Here is a 19493-nt window from a genome sequence, read left to right on the forward strand (position 1 = left end):
CATGTTTGCACGGTGTTTGATCCACGTGTTTGAGTCTGCATCTCCTGGTCCAATTGTTGAGCAGAACTCCCCAGGTGGCATCGTTGAGAAACTTGTGATATTATATTATGTTAAATTGCAGGCTGATTTCCTCTCGATCGGCACTGTTGGAGATCGACTCGCCACATGTGATTGACGGAGCCGCTGGGGGTAGACAGGGCGTTGCACGAGCAGAACTTGAGATCGCATTAGCATTTGACTGCACTGATGGCGCCTTATAAGGAGGTCATCGGCATAATCTACAGCTTTCTCCGAACGGCCTCGAGTTTTCATCAAGGTTCTGTTCACTTTTCTATTCTCTAGATTATGTATTCTTCTTTAATTGAAGTTTTTACAACCCTCTCCATATCCATCCATCCATCCTTCCATCTTCTATACCCGCTGGTTAGGGTTCTTGGGGGTCTGCTTGGGCAGGGTTACACCATAGACAAGTGGCCAGTTTATCGCAGGGCCACACTCGGAAAGCTCGAGAACCCGGAGAGAACCCACACAGACACAGGAAGAACATACGAACTCCACACAGAAAGACCCCAGGGGTCAAATTGCGTGACCTTCTTGTTGTGAGTGCTACCCACTGCACCGCGGCCCGTTAAGTTTTTAATCCGGCCCGCCGAACTTGAAGGAATTTCAATAGTAAGTAAGCAATGAAATAGCTGTAATAAAAGGCTGACTGACTCCTTTACAAGTTGTGTCTTGAGGTGGAAATTTCTAATGTAAATTTAAGACAGAAAAAATGAAAATGTTCTGCTTGGTTCAGTGATTTAGGCCCTTCTAAAAAAAATTTTAAAAAAAACTAATTCAAGAACCCAAGCCAGGGATGCAATGCACTTACATCTTACTCTATTGTATCGTACATGGAGGATTCAGGTTAATTCAAAAATAAATCTAAACGGCACAATATTCAATAACGCCATACTCGATGATGTATGACTAATCATCCTTTAATGAAAAAGATATTTAACACAGGAGTGAAAGAAAATAAAAAAAACAGCATGTCTGATCAGCAGTACAGTCACTAAACAGTCTTGATTTCCCTTTTTTTTGTCCAGAAAATGCAGCATCTTACTTTAAGGGTTTAAGAGAAATGAATTTAAAAAGTGTTTAAAATGTAGCAATTTAACAGCTCCCCTGATAGCAGGAGGGAATGATGACGATGTTCATGCCATGGTGTACCCATAGCTCCCACAGTGCAGGGCGACCAGCAGTCGGTCTTTCAGGACCTCCTGGCTCGGGTATTCAGGGAGTTTCAGCATGTTGATACTGTGAAAATAAAGGAGGGGAGGGAGGCGGACAGGATGATGGTGTAAACCAGGGCTGTCAAACTCCTTTTCTTGGATTGGCCACAGCAGCAACAACGGTTGCTGATGGCCAGGGCCGTGTGTAACCGTAAGACAGCATAAATGTAACTAGATGTAAGAAGATGTAATGTAAAGAAAAATACACGTAAGCGCTACTTAATTTAATGTCATATCTCTGAAGCTAATTTATTACTCGTTCAACATTCATGCATAGGTGTAGAAAAATGTCAGGTTATCAAAAAAAAAAACACGCCACTCCATCAATCAATCAATCAAAGATCAAACCATCCAAGCAAACACATACACACAGCAGATACAGCCTGCAGTCATCGGGATTTACAGCTGCGCTCCAGAAAATGATCTTGATAAACCACTTCACATTTCAAAACTGTGCGATAAAACACTTATTCATAACAGCATTGTGTAGACAAGTGTAAATAATGAAACTGTTCATAACATGTAAATATCTTGCTTTTCTTTCTTACTCTATAATATTGTATTTCTATGTTCCTTCTCTTTGCACTACATTGTTGCTGCTATTTTTGCAAATTTCCCCAATGTGGGATTAATAAAACTTCTATTCTGTTCCATAAGTAGTTCTATATGTAATAAATTCAAAAATAACAAAGTAAGGGCTGTCTCAGTTCACAGCTATATTGGTAAAGTTTTTAGGTGAAGTTGATGAGGAAATGCTGCCTGTCCTTGAACACACCGTGCTGATCCATATGCATATGAGCAGCAGCAACATCCAACAGTGTGTGGACACTGCAGTCTGGTGGCAGGACGCTGTCACTTCACAAGCAACGTAATCAGCATGCATTGTGGGAAATGCAGGCCATTTGTCAATGCACAGCATTGACTTGTTTTTTTTTTTTAAGAGACGATTTTTCTGTCTCTCGTGGGCCACATAATCTGATGTGGCAGGCCACATTTGGTCCGCGGGCCTCGAGTTTGACACATATTGTCCGAACACTGTCAAAACTAAAAATGCTATTCTGATGCTTGTCAAGACGTGTGTGTGTGTGTGTGTGCGCGCACGTGGGGCCTGATGTCAAAAGAATTCCCAGAAACCTGCAACAATCACAACGACCTGTTGAACTTTGTGTTATGCAGACGACTTCCTGTTGTTCCCTGCAACGTTTGAACTGACCAGCGCCATACAGAAAAGAAATACTGCCCTCTAGTGCTCACTGACATTCCAACATTTATCTTGGTGACTGACTCTACAATATTTGTCCAAAGGAGACCCAGACTTATTACGCAAGCACAACACACAACACACAACAACACTGTCAGATTTTTTTTTTTTTTTTTTTTTTGCAGATTAAACCCGTTGAAATTAATGATGACAGCCAGACTAAACTCTGAGCTAATGTAAAGGTTCAGAACGTCCACGAGAAGCGTTCTGGAAGACCAGAGAGGTTCTGCTGTTGAACTCAAAGCCACTATGGTCAAATTTACATCCACATAATTTTTCCCAGTGAAAATGAATAAATAATTACCAAGTACTAGAAGTAGGCAGCAGGTTGTTGGTGTACGGCACGGCAGCAACTGTAAACTTCTGTAAACCGCTGCCACCCATTAAGTAGGCGAAGCCCCCGTGAGGAACCCTGGAGCTGAAACGAAGAGAAGCACTTTGTTACATAGTACAGGGATCTGAATAGATGATAATCGTCATTAAAAGAAAATCCAGCAGACACACCTGCCAGTGACAAACTGAAGAAGAAGAACACGCTCCTCCTGGCTCAGACTCTTCACTACCTGCCAGAACCACTGCGAATAATAGAGAAGCAGACACCACTGATGATGATACTGACACGTATGTAGACTGTGGACAGTAATTCTGTCATTGATTTAATGAGATTTCTGCCCGTTTGTATTTGAAGTCGGTTTTTGCTGACTTTTTCCAGTTGTAACCCAAATGAGCACAATGACGAGCGCAGGAAACAAGCGTTGCTACACACCAACATTTTCAAGAAAAGCAACAAATGTCATTGAATGAAGTTTCTTGTGCTTTGATAAGATATATTAATATTAAATATAATATTATTATTATTGGTGGGTTGTTTTTTTTTTTAACATAAATGTCTGTTATAAAAGAAAAATGAATAAATATGTTTATTTATTTATCGTTTGAGACCTGATATTCACAAACGATGTTCACGAACAATAAACATGACCTAGAATTCACAGTGATTCACACACAAAAAAAAAAGAATGGATCCGTTAGGAATCTAACAATTTCAGGAAGAACTTCACCTGGATGACAGGTTCTTGAGGGTCGTAGCCACTGGTGTACTCGGTGTTCTTGCACCAATCCTGGACATCGATCTCTGGCAGCCCTGACAGCAGGAGCTCCTGCACGCAAGCACGCGCACACAAAAAGGAATGACTCACACGTACTATATTGCGCAAGTGCAAAATGCCGATAAAGCCACATTTAAGTTGAGTCAAGAAGCAGAATAGAATGTAATGGGTGTTTTTGTTCAACGTTAATTTGTCGGCTCTCCAATGACAGCATTGACCAAAGGGATGTCCAGCAAATCCATTCAGTGATAATCATCATGCTACACTATTGATCCTTGTCAGAGTGAGGACACAAACGGGTAAAAAAAAACAAAAAAAAAACAACAACAGCCTTTTAATGGAGAGAAAAGATGGCGGGGGAGTCAAGGTGACCCTAATCACTCTTGTCTCAAGCGAGCACATTGACACGGTCGCCGCGTCGAAGCTGAACGGAGAAAAGATGAAAGGTGAAACCAACCAGTTCGTATTCATCGAAAAGCTGAATGAGCGAAACGGGAATGAAAGTGTGGAACCCCTGCAGGAAGGCGTTGATCTGAGGCTGGATAGCGCGAGTCATCCTCAGCTCCGTCACCAGCTGGACGTACTCCGCCTGAAGGAGACGCGCACATGTCACATTGGTGCGATGGCAACACGGGTGAAACCAGGTTGGCTTGCAAGAACAATAAAGCATTTCACTCTTCAGACCACGGGTGTCAAACTCAAATACGCAGTAGGGCCAAAACTTTTAACCTGGACAACATTGATATATATATATATTTTTTTTTTTAAATCTTCCTCCAGATATAACAGTGAACCTTTTCATATGGACCCAAACAAGTTTTGCTTCAACCTGAATATGGAACAAGAAAAGCTTAACACTACACACAGGGTTCTCTGGCTTCCACCCAAAGACCTCCAACATGCACATGAGGCAAACTGGGAACTGTAACCCTGCCTTCACCCTCAATAACAGCTGAGAGAGCCTCCAGCAGACCCCCCCACCCCCCTGGAACCCGAGTGCAGGAGGAAGTAGGTAATAAAACTAATAAAAAAGTCCAATATTATATAAAACACTGGGCACAAGTCTGCAATGTCTGACCTTGTTGTCTTGGGTGACCAAAATGCTGGTACCTCCTGGTTTGAGAGGTACTTCCGCCATGGCCCCAAACACATCCGTCTCCACGGAGAAGGTGAGCTCCAGACCCAGATCGCTGATGTCGTTGTCCAGGATCCACTGCAGGTTCTTGGCATACTCGGGATCAATGGACGACACGTCCTGATAATTCACGGGTATGCCTAGGAAACGCAAAGGCAATTTTTTTCTACTGCGAGTATGCACTTTGAGCAATGTATTTATGGGCTATATGTTAAGCTTTTACAATTATAAAAATCATAAATCAAGCCAAACTTTACACAGCGGTCCTTTAGGGCAAGCAGTGGATTTTAAGGCTGTGCCGATGCACTTTCAAAATAAAATAAACAAAAAAAATATTTTTTCTTTAATATCATAAAACCTACAAAAACAATCTCTCAGTGATAGTAAAGACGGGTCGTGGCAGCAGTCCAGGCACCGACCATCACTGCTCGCAGCTTCCAAACCAAATTCTAGTACGAGCTGCAGGTCTTGTTCCAGTTTGAATCTGGTTCAGGACCAGCTCATTGAGAAGGACATAAAGACACGTGAGTGTTCCTGAAGCCGCGCACTGCGTCTGCGTTCTCTTACCCAGAATGTGTTTGTAGAAGGAGCGGGTGAAGTAGATGTTGACCAGCTGTCGGTGATACAGAGCTAAACCCAGGATCTGCCCAGCGAACCGGAAATAGTTGAGGTGGTCTGGGTTCACAGCCGAATTACTGTTGGGTTGAAAAGTGGTGCCTGAGGAACGACACAAAGCACAAGTACACACCATCAAATGTAATGATTGTCTACGTGTCATTTTACTGTTTTACTGTTATTAAGGGGACACGGATACGAACCGTCAGCCGACTGAGTGAACAACCCATAGTCTGGATTGATGATCTCATTGGACAAAACGTCGAACCACTCCCGAACAACACCCTGACCCTGAAGCACAAGGTCGAGCAAAACCAAGCATCAGAATCAGAATCACAAGCTAATAATAAAAAAAAAGAGCACACAATGAAATTTAAGGTTTTATTCCCACTGGCTGTTTTTATTATTAATAATAATAATAACAATATATTTTATTTATAAGCGCCTTTCTCATGAACACTTTATAAAGATAAAACAAATGTAATAAGACAACAGATAAAAACCACAAACATTAAAGGAATAAGTAATACTGAGGTGATTGAACTGAGGTGTGACGGAGCAGTTCAGAAACCCACCATGCCCTCCTCGCCATGGAAACGAACAGCGATGCCTTGCTTGAGTTTCTCGTTGGTGGATTTGGAAACCATCTCGCAGCTGCTTCTGAATATGGAGTCTGTCAGGGATCCAAAAAAAAAGATTTAATCACCAAAAAAAAAGGCCAAACACGTGTATACTGACTATTGGCAAGGTATGTTAACACATTTTGCACAAAATAAATGTTAGGTAAACTATATTATTTTTAACTTGAACATGAAAATATGCAGTTTCACAGCGTGTCAGATGAGGATTTTTTCCGGTGGCGAGCACCGACCTCTGTGGATGAGGAGGATATCGTTCTCACTGACGGGACGATGAACCATGTCCGAGTCTGGCTGGCCAGCCAACAGGTGCTCGTAGAACCACTCACAGCGATCCTTGAAGGGCTGAGTGAAATTAATTAATCAATTAATTATTATAGTCTAGGCATGGGCAAACTATGGCCTGGGGGCCATGTGCGTTGCATATGCGTTCCATATGCATATGCTAGTTGGTATTCTTCTGAATACCAACTAGTTGACCGGAGCTACTCATCATCATCATCATCATCATCATCATCATCATCATCACTGAAGAGATCCTCTAAATTGATTTCCTCCATGGTCAAGAGCTGCCTGCTCTTCTCTTGGAGCCAGTAGGTCAATAAGAGAAGGAGGGAGGATGGGTCCAATCATGCAATCTTCTCCCAGCCCGTGTCTGGATCATATGGTTTGGGGCTCTCCATTATTATTGTTATTGTTAGTCTTAGTAGTATTTGTATTAGGAGAGGTAGGAGTAGTAGTAGTAGTAGTAGTAGAAATCCACCAGAGACCAGAGCTTATTATAGCGCCCTCACCTGGCCCTTTATGATGTGCATGAATCGTGACATCAACTCTGGACACTCCAGGAGAAAGTGGAAGTGGTTAAAGATGATCTTTGGATTTCTGGAAAAGACACGATAAGAGATTAGAAGAAAAAAACACAACAATGTGAAATTAAACAAAACAAAAAGAGGAGAAAATAACAGACAGATTGAAAAATGAAAGTGAGCAACCAAAAACCCACCTGGTTACAAAACACTTGAGCACCTCGTCATGCCTGCAGACAAACTCAATGAAGTGAGGTGACGTCATTCTGGAGGACGACAGAAGAGAGAGCAAAAAAGTAAAGCAAAGAGAGGGTCAGCAGCAACATACTTAAGACAAAACAATAAATAAATATATGAATTCAGTGTCTCCCTGAATGCTGAACCACTGTTAAATTCTTTAGAGGCGAATCACACACACAAACCCCTGTGGCATCTGACAGGAGCAGCACATGTAGAACGCCTGGATGACAGCACTGAGGCGATTGGCTGTCATGGAGATGACGTCCTCCACGTCCGCATACACCTCAGTCTCTATCACGATCTGAGGGTCCAGCGAGGGCGGCAGCGCGGCCTCGGCCTCGGCCTCCCCCCTCTGCTTGAGAAGCAGGTTGGCTATCTCACTGCTCGGGGACGACGGCGGGGACGATGGGTTCCTCCTGGTCCTCTCCAGCTCTGTGGAGAGGAGCACCAGCCATTCATCAAGTGAATGCCACAGCAACTCCAAAGGCTACAGATGTGGACAAAATGTAGAAGTCATGCAGGAGCACAAAAAACAAAACACAAGGAGTCTTTGAGAGGGTTGGGGAGGGACTGCTGTTTTTTAGGGATCTGAAGGTTCAACACAATGTCTTTGTGGGTCCCACTTTCTATGAAGGTCTATTGAACAGTGCGTCACGAGTGCCTTTATGAGACCTTTTAAAGCACGTCATCAATGTTCATAATCATGTATGACAACTAGGACTGCCAGTCGATTCAAATTTCGCGATTAATTGCATAGTGTCCTGAGTTAACTCGCAATTAATCGCAAATTAATTGCAATTTTTTTTTTACCCTGTTCTATTTGTAACTTCAATTATAAACCTTGTCATTGACGAGGTTTATAATTGATTAGAAGTTGCGAATATAATGTGTTACAAGCTCATCATTCACAATGTTTTATACCTCCACAGCAAAGTCCTGCATGGTAAACCATATAATAACAGTTGCAAGAAATGTTCAAGAGGATGACTTTGTGAGCTTAAAGTAAAGTGTCAGCACTTCTGAAATAATGTCTTTCTTTATTATTATTATTATTATTATTATTTTTTATTATGGGCTTATAACACATTAAATCCATTACAAAGTAGTCATACATGATTATGAACATTTATGGCATGTTTTATTAATGCCTTATAAAGGCATTATATTGCCTTACTCATAGTTCATCATATAATAGACCTTCATAGAAAGTGTTACCTCTTTCAAAAAAAAAAAAATCAAAGCAATGAATTGGAAGTTTTTTTCTAGATTTTAGAACAGGGGTCACAGGGGTTGTTGATAATTATTGTGCGAAATTGATGTGATCAGTCTCTTCACATAGATAAGTGTCATTAATAATATTATATATTAATAATATCATATAACTAAAGGTAAAGTGAGAAAATGTGTTTACGTGTACTCCGTATGACTCAGTACCCATGAAGTAGCTCTCAGGTTCAAAAAACATTGGTGACTCCTGTTCTAGAATTAGCATATACACTTACTGCATCAAAATTGGAATTAAATAGTAGCTGTATATGGTAGATATTATTGACATCTAACTATGTTTAAATAGCAACAATGTATTTTCTGTTTACAAGAAATATTAATTGTGCATGACTACATCCCCAGAAATATTATCAGAGGTTGCAGAGCAAGCACTTAATTCCCACCTTGAACACTTGGCTGCGTTGAGTCTTGTTGCCATTATAGCCCATGTCATTGCCATTGTTGGGTGATGAGGGCCCCAGGCGGAACACGTGGCAGAAAATACGAACTATTCTCAGGAGGCTTTTCATCTGAGCTTCAAAACTGCTTGACAGGCTGAGGACAAAAAAAAAACGGTTTAGTCAGAATCACCCCAGAATGCTTGTAATGTCAAGTTCTGTGTACAATGAATTTCTTGGAGCTTGAAAAGGGGGAAAAGACTACAATAGAATAATTAGAACAACACTCGGAGGAGTTCCGTGTATATGTACTTCATAGAGCAATACCTGAGAAGTTTGTGTCCATTGGTTGTGGCCACTTCAGCGAGGCTTGTCAATATCTTCTGGTAATGAATATCACTCTGCTGAGAGACATGCTCCAGGACCTGCCGAAGCTACACACAAACACACACAGACACAGACGGATTAGACTGGCACATATTCACTCATTAATAGAAAAAAATTAAAAATAGAAAAATAAAAAAAAGGGCGGCACCATGCTCTCTTTAATGTCGTCATTCTGTGTCATCTGGATGAGGGTCAAGAAGAGCCTGGTGTGATGTTGAATGAGGATCTCGCAGGTTTCCCCGTATCCACCCTGAACACCACACAGAGGGAGAAGCGGTGACCACCAGGCCTCAGCATGAAATAAATAACAGGACGTGAAATGTAAAAAAAAAAAAAAAAAAAGACATTACCTGGACACATAAATCCAGAGGAGTGATTCCATTTTTGTCAGCGACGTATTTGGCACCTCGAGACAGCAGTATCTGTGCTGTGTCTCTCTGTCCATGACTACAAAACAGCACAAGGATGTAAGTTACAATAAGTGGTGTGGTTTTTTTTTTTTAGCATTCCTCAACTTTCTCAGTCCTTTGCTGCCCAGTCCCAGCTTTATTGGATTTCTATATTTTTAATGTGTTTTTTAATGTGTTCAATTGTATATTAGTTGAAAGTGATTTGCAAGTCATGAGTGAAGTCTGCAAGAAAAAAAATCCTGTGTGTCACACTGTGAATGTGATAACAATGTGTGGTGGGCAGGGGAATCACTGTTCCATTTGTAGTGAGAGATGAGCTCAAAATACATCCAGGAATTTAGCCTGGCCTGGAGCAGACTCAATTATAATATGAGTATATTTATATTTAATATTTATTATAATAATAATAAAACAACTTTTGAAATAACAACTCTGTCCATATTACCTGCATGCAAAGTAGAGAGGTGTCGCTCCAGAGACGTTCGGTCGGTTAATATCAGCTCCGCTGTCGAGGAGGCACAACACCGTCTGCATGCGACATGCAAAATTAAGGAGACGGTGTTAAAAGTTATTGTGAGTGTATGTGAGTGTAAAGCAGCGATTCTCAACTGGTGGAGTCTCAGGACCCACATACTTTTTTTTTCCCCCTTATCGTGAAGCCGCCGCCCAAAACTTGTAATCTTGTAATATACTTACAGTTTTATGGCCATTCTGACAGGCAACATGAAGAGCTGTCTGCCCCATGGCATCTTCCACGTCCACATTGGTCACATGCTGGACGAGGTCATGAAGGAGCTCTGTCCGCCCGTTGACTGCCAACCAGTGGATCTGCAGCAAAAGTTATTGACATTGTTTCCCCTGCAGGACTACAGGACTCAAATGGATCGGATGAATAAAATGACAAACAGTTAAGATCACCATTAGGACAAACCTTTACAGAGAAGACATTCTACTCAATATTGGTGAATATTTTCACCTATTTTAATTTGTAATTATTTGCCATTTCTTTCCGTCTTCACCTTTCAGGGAAAACTAATGGGGGATCCCTATTAAGTAAACAAATATTCTACTCACAGCAGTCAGTCCCTCATTGTTGCAAATGTTGACGTCGGCATTGTATTCCAGGAGTCTGCTCATGCATTTTTTTTGCCTAAAGCAGCGGAAGCAGAGCAGAAAAAAAATTGTAAATGTCAAGTAGGACAGGCGTGGACAAACTACAGACCGGGGACCATATGTGGCCCGTCGAACTTGAAGAAATTGTATTAGTACCAAGTAAGTCATAAAATAGCTTTCATCCATTTTTTTCAGTGTTTTAAGAGTCATTTCAATAAAGAGCTAAATAGCGTCAGGCTTCAAAGACACTGATTTTGTTGAAACACTTTTGATCATCTTCAATTGACATTAAAACACGTTTTCTACATATCCCATGATATGTTTTTCTCCTATGAGGTGGATGGATGGATGGATGGATGGATGGATGGATGATAGTGGTCATACCCATTCCTGGCAGCAAGGTGGAGGGGGGTGCAGCCGGAGATGTCCTGGTAGTTTGGGTTTGCACCTCTTTTGAGCAGTAAAATCAAACACTCCACTGAACCGCAGCTGTGAAGACAAAGGCAGGGTTATTTTATGTTATCTGAGTAGTAGACAAGACTGAACGGAAAACTTTTTATTCCGAGCAGACAATGCAATGCAACGCAAGCAACCAAACCGGACTATACATTAACGTAATGACTACAACGGAGTTGTCACAATTTATTTTGACAGTTGGACCAAATTAAAGACCCACTGTGAGTGTTAACTGTTCACAAATTAAAGATGACGTGCGACATGCAAAATAAAGGAATTGGTGAGTGCAAATTTGTTTTTTGTTGCTTTTTGTGGTTTTACTCTAACCTTCTCATTATAACCTTCTCATCAAAGTACTTCGTAATATTAATTATATTGATCTTACATTTATTGAATATATTGATATAAGACTATTCTGATATTTACAACATATTTCTTTGAATGTCTCTTTGTTTATGATTCTACGATTTAATTTTATGATGTGATTATTGACTATCCTCGTCAAAATTGATTTCCTTGTTCCATTATCAGTTTTATATTACATACCCCATCATTGTCCTGTTGCTGAAAACGTTGCTGCCTTCTTGCGCATGTACTACTAACATAAATACTATTGTTCTACACTGGGAAAATACAGTGTTGCAAGTTCTCTTTCTGCCTCTTTTAACTACTTCAGACTTATCACCCGGCTGCATGTGTGGGCACTTTTTTCTTTAGTACCCCATCTACTGCCACATTTAAGAATGCAATATAAAATACCAGTTAAAATACCACCTATTTTACTGTGTCGTTGTCCAACACTATACCTCACAAAGTTTTGTCACTATTTTACGTTTGACAGAATTCTGGTCTTTTCGTTATTAATAAGAAAGAAAGTGATTTACTTGGCAGCGATGTGCAGCAAACTTCTCTTCACCCGTCCAAAAGCGTAGTTCACATCAAACTTGGAATTCAGCAACAACTCTGACACAGACCTTTAGACAAAAGTAAACGTTATTACTATTTCATAAGGGGACAATATACAGATTCATCATACATAAAATACTATAATAAAGGTCATAAAAAAGCTAACAAAAACCAAGAACATAACAACAGCCCATACGATGACTATTTTTACTTAAATCTAATACAACACTTGTCTAGTTTGATGCTCACCTGTGCTGATCAGCCATTACCATTGGCATAAGCGTGTACACAGCAGTTTCATTGTCTGCAGAGGGGGAAAAAAATCAATTAAAAAAATTACATTAGAAATTAGACTAACATTTTTGTTCATAATTGTATTATTAAGCTAGTAGTATCAATTCAAAAGCAACGTTTCCACAAATCATTAGTGTGTAAGTGAAAAAATGAAACATAATAATAAGTAAACAGGAAAAATAATTTAAAAAAAGATAGAAATATTCAAAACGTGATGGAGAGCCAGAGAAGTGAATAGACTAGTTATGGAGTCCCAGCAGCTCAACCCTCACATGCAGCTACACCGAATACAGATAATAGTTATCTACCTATCTACCTACCTACCTATCTCGCACGCACCTACAGTGGTCCAAAATACCTTCAACCAGAATCCAAACCCTCATTGGAAGCTAAAGGAAGCGTTTAGAGGCTGTTATTTCTGCAAAAGGAGGATCTACTAAATATTGATGTCATTTTTCTGTTGGGGTGCCCAAATTTATGCACCTGCCGAAATTTTGTTTAAATAATTACTGCACACTTTCTGTAAATCCTATCAACTTCATTTCACTTCTCAAATATCACTGTGTTCGTCTGCTATATGATATATTTAACTGAAATTGCTAATCCGAACAACCATGGATTTATAAAGGAAAAACTTGAAAATCATCAGGAGTGCCCAAACTTTTTCATACCACTGTCTTGGTAGGATCTTGTCTCAGTTGTTTTGCCCAGATTACTATACACCAGGGGTCACCAACGTGGTGCCCGCGGCCACCAGGTAGCCCCCAAGGACCACATGAGTAACCCACAGGCCTGTTTGAAAAATTGTTTTTTTGTTGAACTGTCTTATTCTGTGCAAGTTATTGTTGATAATTAATGAGAACTCATTAACTTGAAAAGTGTCTTCACACTTGTGAAGACTTACTCATAATAATAATAATAATAATAATAATAATAATAATAATAATAATAATAATAATAATAATAACATATAACTCAGAGAGTTTATTTCAGGAGAGTCTAGCAAACTGGTAGCCCTTCATATGATCTCAGGACCCAGGAAGTAGCACTCAGTGCCAAGAAAGTTGGTGACCCCTGCTATACACTATACATATTACTTTATTTTATTTTATTTTATTTTTTTTTGTGTTACATATCTAGTGTCTAAGTCATGTTTCTGAGGGGAAAACCATGCGAACAGCAACATTCACTTTAACAGCATAGTGGCGTTACCTTATTCAACATGCTTACAAAAAAAAAGTGGGGAAATGACCGCACATGCTGAGTTCCGTGAATTAAAATAGCAGATTTTTTTTTTTTTATTATTTCCCTTTCTGCGACCGAATACTGAGTTAGTTTTAGTGGTTGAAGGCAGGAGGCGTAAGAAAATCATTCAGCTATTAACTCGGGTAAAGGTGAGGCGGTAGAGGGCTGTATGTTCCTGTATTTTTCCGAAACAAATAAATGAATAAATAGAATTCTGAATCGTATTTGCTCACCTTCTGGCAGTTCCACGGTCCTCGCCCGGCGGAGGGAACGGGTGAGCCGGTTCAGCTGTACGTTGAGCTGCTCCATTGCTCGTTCCATCATAAGTGAATAAGCTTCACTTGGACGAAAACAACAGGGCTCGGCTCGACCGTGTTACTCGGTTGGGCGTCGTCCATGCGCACCGGCGAGCGGGAGCGTGTGTCCCAGACCAACACACTGATTTACAGCGCAGTCCAGAGATTCTTTCCTCTCCCTCTTCCCCCCTGGTGCATTGCTCAGCCCCAGCCCACCTCAGCCACTCGACCATTTCCTGTTGTGATGACGTCAGACGCAAGGGACTGTGGGGGAATGGAACGCAGCGTGGGTTAGGGTCGACGTACCGACGTACTGACGTACTTCGACCATTTCCGATTGTGACACACAGAGACGCAGCGACAATGACAGAGTGTAAAAAAATAAGATATTAATTATCAGAACAAAACGTGTACCTGAAAGCTTTATTGTTCACTCCAATTAGTGAAGGGGATGTTCTCCTGCGCTGGTAAACCCTGGCGATAGTGTTTGTCTTCCTGTTTAGTTGTTGTCTATTTTTTATGTATTTATATGTGTGTGTCTATTTGTGAATACACAACAACAACAAGGCACACCTACAATTTCATATTTCCAAGTTACTGAAGTCAAGTGTCCCAGAGTGCAGCATGTGTCCACACTCACTGCTGGCAAGCTACTGGAAGGTCAAGTTCTTCAAATTTGTTACCAAAACTTGGTATTTCCAGGTTATACATACAAACGTGCTAAATATCAATAGAGGATGGCGGTAGCTTTTGTTACTTAATATTACTCACATAAAAAATATCAGTAACTCCGTGGTATTGTCTGATTGCCCATATGCTTCTTCTTCTTCTTTTTTTTTTTTACTTTTTAATATGGACTGATTATGTGAAGGAATGTTTACCATGAGTTCTCATATAAACATGCATATGTCTATTTAAAAAAATGTTCTTGTCTCGTTAAAAAGAATACGTAACTTTCTTCCACACTCCAACACACTGGGTGGCGGTAATGCACCGATCCAGTTTGTTGCCACCCCTCGAAAAACGAAGAAGAAGAAGCAGCCGCAGAAGAAGAAAAAGAAGACTACGCTGTTTACGGAATTAGTGGAAAATTGTTTACAACGCCAGAAAAGAGCCATGTTCGTGAATTTTAAAGAGAAACTCTTCATGGTGCAGCAGGACTTCTCCACGGGGTTTGTTTTGTGTTGTTGTCGTATGACGCTCGTGGCATCGTGGGGAACTTAAAATGCTGGTCTACTACTACTACTATACTATTGTTAATAAGAAGTTGTGGTGTAACAATTGCATTGGAATTGCATCGAATTCCATTCGCGACGTGAGCTGTAGCGGCGCACAGACGCAGTCTGGCTATTCTGAAACTGGTGTCATGTGAATGGCGGTTTTAGCTGCGCTGCTCCCCCCGCTGCCAATCCTACTCCGTCCATACAATGATTTGCAAATCATTTTCAACATTTATTCAATTGAACATACTACAAAGACAAAACATGTTATGTTCAAACTATGATTTTTTTTTCTTCTTCTTCTTCTTCTTCTTCTTCTTCTTCTTCTTCTTCTTCTTCTTCTTCTTCTTCTTCTTCTTCTTCTAATAGTCACTAATTTTGAATATAATGCCTGCAAGACGTTCCAAAAAAAAAAAAGCTTGGACAGGGTCGTGTCTTCCACAGTGCTACGTCACCTTTCCTTTTTAAGAACACTCAATAGGCATTTGGGAACTGAGGACACTAATTGTTAATGCTTTGGATGTGGAATTATTTTTAACATTCACTTGCATTATAGTTTTGCAGTGGCAAGTGGCAAATTCAGACGTATTCAAATTCTTGAAGAGGCAAAAAAGGTTCTAAGCATAACCACGTGAGGTCGTATGTTTATTTCTGCGTCGTTTGGTTAAACCTATTAAAGACAAATGCTGTGAAATAATGTGTATGATGACATCACAATTATAACTTGTTGATTTTTTTTTTTTATTATCTTCTCTTGAATCCCATTAGCATTAAGACCCTTGGAGAAAAATCTAAAGACTCCAAAATCAAGAGGCGATCAAGGTACTACAAGGCATTACATACCTTTTTTTTTTTTTTTTTTTTTAAGACAAAATCATATTTTCTTATAGAAAATATAATACATTCAAGTCAAGGTCAAGTTCTTTAAATTTGTTACCAAAACTTGGTATTTCCAGGTTATACATACATACGTGCTAAATATCAATAGAGGATGGCGGTAGCTTTTGTTACTTAATATTATTCAATGTTACTCCTTTAATGTTGATTGGGCAGGTTTGAAGAAGGCCTCCCTCCTGTTTTCGTCGCTGGGCTGGAAATTCTCAACAGGTCAGTTCAGACAAACACACACACTTACACAAAGATAAACCTTAGGACAACTTTTAAATACCAAAAAATATGTGGCCATGTGTGACTGTGATTTTTTATTTTCTTTTGTAGATATGAGGAAAGTTGGTTTCCGCTTCATAAAAGAACCAAAGACTGCGCTCAGGCTGCACAGGTAAGGTCTATATTTCTTTGTTTGGTTGTAGAAATGAAAACTTTCGATTAAAATGTATTTCTATTTTTTTTTTCTATCATTTTGCTTATCACTGCATATCTTACACTCAGGGTTGTGGGGTTTGTGGGTGTGGATCACAGTTACCAGTGATTGCTTTGCGTTGGCCAAAATAAACGGCAGCTTTTATTGTTGTCCCTGTGTGTGGTGGGCAGGTGGTAAACGGGGACATAGTCATGCTTTCGGCCCAGTGGGAGAGAAGACGAACAGCACTAACGCAGCTGCAGCAACAGCTGCAGGTGCTGCCGTCCTTTCTCAATGAACTTTATGCAATCACAGCCAACATAGGTATGTTGTTTTTTTTGTTTTCCTTTTTGTATTTGTCTTAGTAACCATAATGCAAAGCACTTTACATGCGTGTGTGTATATTTGTATGTAAAAGTGTGTGCATGTGTGTGTTCTTAGCCCTTTTGGAGGGGGAGTTTGAAGAAATGGAGAGCAGGCTGGTCTACCTGGAGACTCTATGCTCTCATTGTGATGAACAGGCGTTTAAACAGCAGAACATCAGCAGCCTCGAGACCTACAGGAAAAAGAAGAGGTACGACCTGCTATTCTCTGGACATCCAGTGAATGCTTTGCTCAGATGTTCATTACTCCAACAAAAGGAGCCAATGAAATCAAAACAGGGCAGTCAGTGCAAACATAAGTCCAAAGCATATGCATAACGAGTGCAGTTCAAGAAATGAACTGAAAATGTGCTCATCATTTATCTGTTACAGGAAGGAGTTGGACGCGTTGGATGGTAAGCAGTACTCCCCCCCACCCCACCCCACCCCACCAACACATTCTTAATTCATTCTTGCATGATTGATTCTTAATATATAACAGCATAATAATAGACTGGTGTCATTGTGTAATATACCTCAACTAAAACAGTGTATTAAAGTCAAATACTGGTCCATCTGTCTGTCTATTTATGAAAATAGATGTGTATATCTACATATGTATTTATTTATATGTATTTACATTAAAAAATATATATATAATTCTCTCTTATTTTCTCTGTAGTGGAATTGAGTTCTCAGCATGTCCAGAAGGTGGCAGAGGTGGACCAGGCTATGCAGCAGAAACTGAGAGAGCGACAGAAAGTATATGAGGAAGCTTTCAACCAAGACATGAAGCAATACATGTCCACTGGATATGTAGAGCACAGGGGTGAGCAGCCATTTCAATCATCTTGTGTTTTTATTTAATAATTAAATTCTCTAATACTTGCTTGAAGTGAAAATGACTGAATTGCATTTTAGATAGGTCGAAAACATTGTCCTCTCTTCTTCTTCTTGGTAAATCTTTCAAATGGAATATTCTAACAACTTAAAAGAGCCAAATTAAAAGACATTGTCAAGCAATTCTAGAATAGCTAGTTTTATTATATTGAACTTGAAATTTTGAACCCACCTTGTGGAGCGGAGGGGAAGTGATGTTTGTAGTTTGTAACTCTTAGGTTAAGGCAAACAAACTAGAATCAACACATCTTTAAGAACCAGAAATCCTTGTGCTTTGAATGCAGAGCTGACAGCACTGGACGTGAATGTCCTGGACCAAATCACAGTTGCTGACCTATCAGACCAGGAGGCCTTGGATGATTTCCTCAACTCCACCGATGACACAACTACTGAATCGTCACTGCAGTCAGGTACTCCCAATTTGAGTTGTTGCAACATTTATTGAAAGATATAAGCGAACGAGAAACTAAGGTCAGATAGAATTCACTGTCGCCATTTACAGCAGTGATTCTCAACTGGTGGAGTCTCAGCACTTATTCCACAGCACTCAAATTTAATCCACAAAAATGTAAATCGCAAGCCCACATTCTGTCATGTGTAGTAAATAAATTATTGAATTGAATTGTGTGTCTTGCAAAATAATGTCTAACATTTTCTATATAAATATATACCTGTGTAAGTGGGTTGCGGCTTTTTTTTTTCCTTCTTTTCTAAGGGATTTTAAAAGATATCTATTTATAGAGAAAATCTCTTGTGTTTTCCGAACAGAACCAGACCTCCAGTCGAGTCTACCCACCACTCCTGTAGACCAGAGCGGCTGCACACCTGCTGCTGAGTGTGAGGATGTGGAGGATGTGTGCGAGGATCACGAGGAGCCTGTGGTGCAGCTCGACGAGGAGGACATTCAGTCTGACAGAGCTTTGCTGCGTGCGAGTTGTTCCTCGTCGGAGCCCAGTGGATCACTGTAGGATGACTGAGGGCAAAACACATCCTCTCAATTCCTTGAATACTGGGTACACTGAAAAGTTAACTAGACACTTTATCACTTTATCACAAAAAACATGAATCAGAATTATTTTTACTCTTGAGTTTCAGGGGTAAAAATTCTCGACAAAAAAACAAAACAAATTTAACTAAGAAGACATCAAACTTATTAAGTATAAGCACCTGGATTAACTGTGTGTGATTATATCAGAATTACTAATCCAAATAATCTTCCATGTCAAATGCTGAAGAAAAATGGTTACTGAGTTTAATCATGTTCGCACTCTGTTCTTCCAAGGTTTTCTGCATTTCATTTTGTTTTACTCGAGCATGTACGTTTTTTGTGTGACATGTTATATCTATTGAGCCTTAATGTGTGTTGGATTAATGCTTTTAATGACCAAAATGATTTGTTACTAATAAATATCTTTGCTTTAAACAAATGCTCTATAATATTGGATTTTAAAAACATAACGTCTGCTGCAAAACTTTTTTTTTTTTTTTTACCCCCAGTAATCCAGTGGAGCCCCCACACACTGTAACCAATCTAAAGCTCAGAGCTAATAAATGAGTTTATCATAACATTGATTGTTAAATTAACGTGTTGTGGATTGTATTTAACTAATCGCAATTAATGCCTTAACGCTGACAGCCGTATTATAAATACTACTTTTACTCATTTCAATTTGACAAATTTCAGCATTCTGGCATGGAAGCAAATTCACATTAATTATGCCTGGAGCACAATGCCAACAAAAAGAGAAAGAATACAGACTAGCAAGGAGAAGCAGCAGCAGGAAACCACTGAAGGTAGCAGACCTCTCGATGCAAAGCACCAACAGAGACGGTCAACAAAGGAACAAGTTCACAGGATACTG

General features: G+C 39.9%; 2 protein-coding genes across 5 annotated transcripts; one reads left to right on the forward strand and one right to left on the reverse strand.

The window, feature by feature from the left end:
• Positions 1-964: 964 nt before the first annotated feature.
• hace1 (HECT domain and ankyrin repeat containing E3 ubiquitin protein ligase 1) lies at positions 965-14081 on the reverse strand. Of its 3 annotated transcripts, none has more exons than XM_076040935.1 (24): positions 13787-14081; positions 12264-12318; positions 11993-12082; positions 11037-11141; positions 10614-10689; positions 10236-10367; positions 9985-10067; positions 9480-9576; positions 9278-9379; positions 9070-9176; positions 8749-8899; positions 7255-7565; positions 7036-7104; positions 6827-6914; positions 6266-6377; positions 5970-6067; positions 5598-5685; positions 5347-5496; positions 4723-4919; positions 4102-4233; positions 3597-3695; positions 3040-3098; positions 2840-2953; positions 965-1299 (listed from the first exon to the last, which is right to left on the reverse strand). In XM_076040935.1, exons 1-24 carry the CDS (start codon positions 13875-13877, stop codon positions 1197-1199), a joined length of 2709 nt encoding a protein of 902 aa, XP_075897050.1. In that variant the 5' UTR covers positions 13878-14081; the 3' UTR covers positions 965-1196. The 3 variants fall into 3 exon arrangements, with proteins under 3 accessions (XP_075897050.1, XP_075897049.1, XP_075897048.1); XM_076040934.1 differs by having other exon boundaries at positions 3040-3110; positions 7261-7565; positions 13787-14080; XM_076040933.1 differs by having other exon boundaries at positions 3040-3110; positions 13787-14080.
• Positions 14082-14861: 780 nt separating this feature from the next.
• On the forward strand, positions 14862-18845 carry LOC142898130 (dysbindin-A-like). 2 transcript variants are annotated; one of them, XM_076040907.1, is made up of 10 exons: positions 14862-15021; positions 15838-15891; positions 16123-16176; positions 16288-16348; positions 16561-16693; positions 16811-16943; positions 17125-17147; positions 17414-17560; positions 17916-18056; positions 18400-18845. In XM_076040907.1, the coding sequence occupies exons 1-10, from the start codon at positions 14966-14968 to the stop codon at positions 18597-18599; spliced, it is 1002 nt and encodes a 333-aa protein (XP_075897022.1). In that variant the 5' UTR covers positions 14862-14965; the 3' UTR covers positions 18600-18845. The 2 variants fall into 2 exon arrangements, with proteins under 2 accessions (XP_075897022.1, XP_075897023.1); XM_076040908.1 differs by having other exon boundaries at positions 17916-18041.
• Positions 18846-19493: the final 648 nt, after the last annotated feature.

The sequence above is a fragment of the Nelusetta ayraudi genome, unplaced genomic scaffold (genome assembly GCF_046127955.1).
Source record: "Nelusetta ayraudi isolate G7.1 ecotype Tasmania unplaced genomic scaffold, CSIRO-AGI_Nayr_v1 ptg000063l, whole genome shotgun sequence".
Lineage (NCBI taxonomy): Eukaryota > Metazoa > Chordata > Actinopteri > Tetraodontiformes > Monacanthidae > Nelusetta > Nelusetta ayraudi.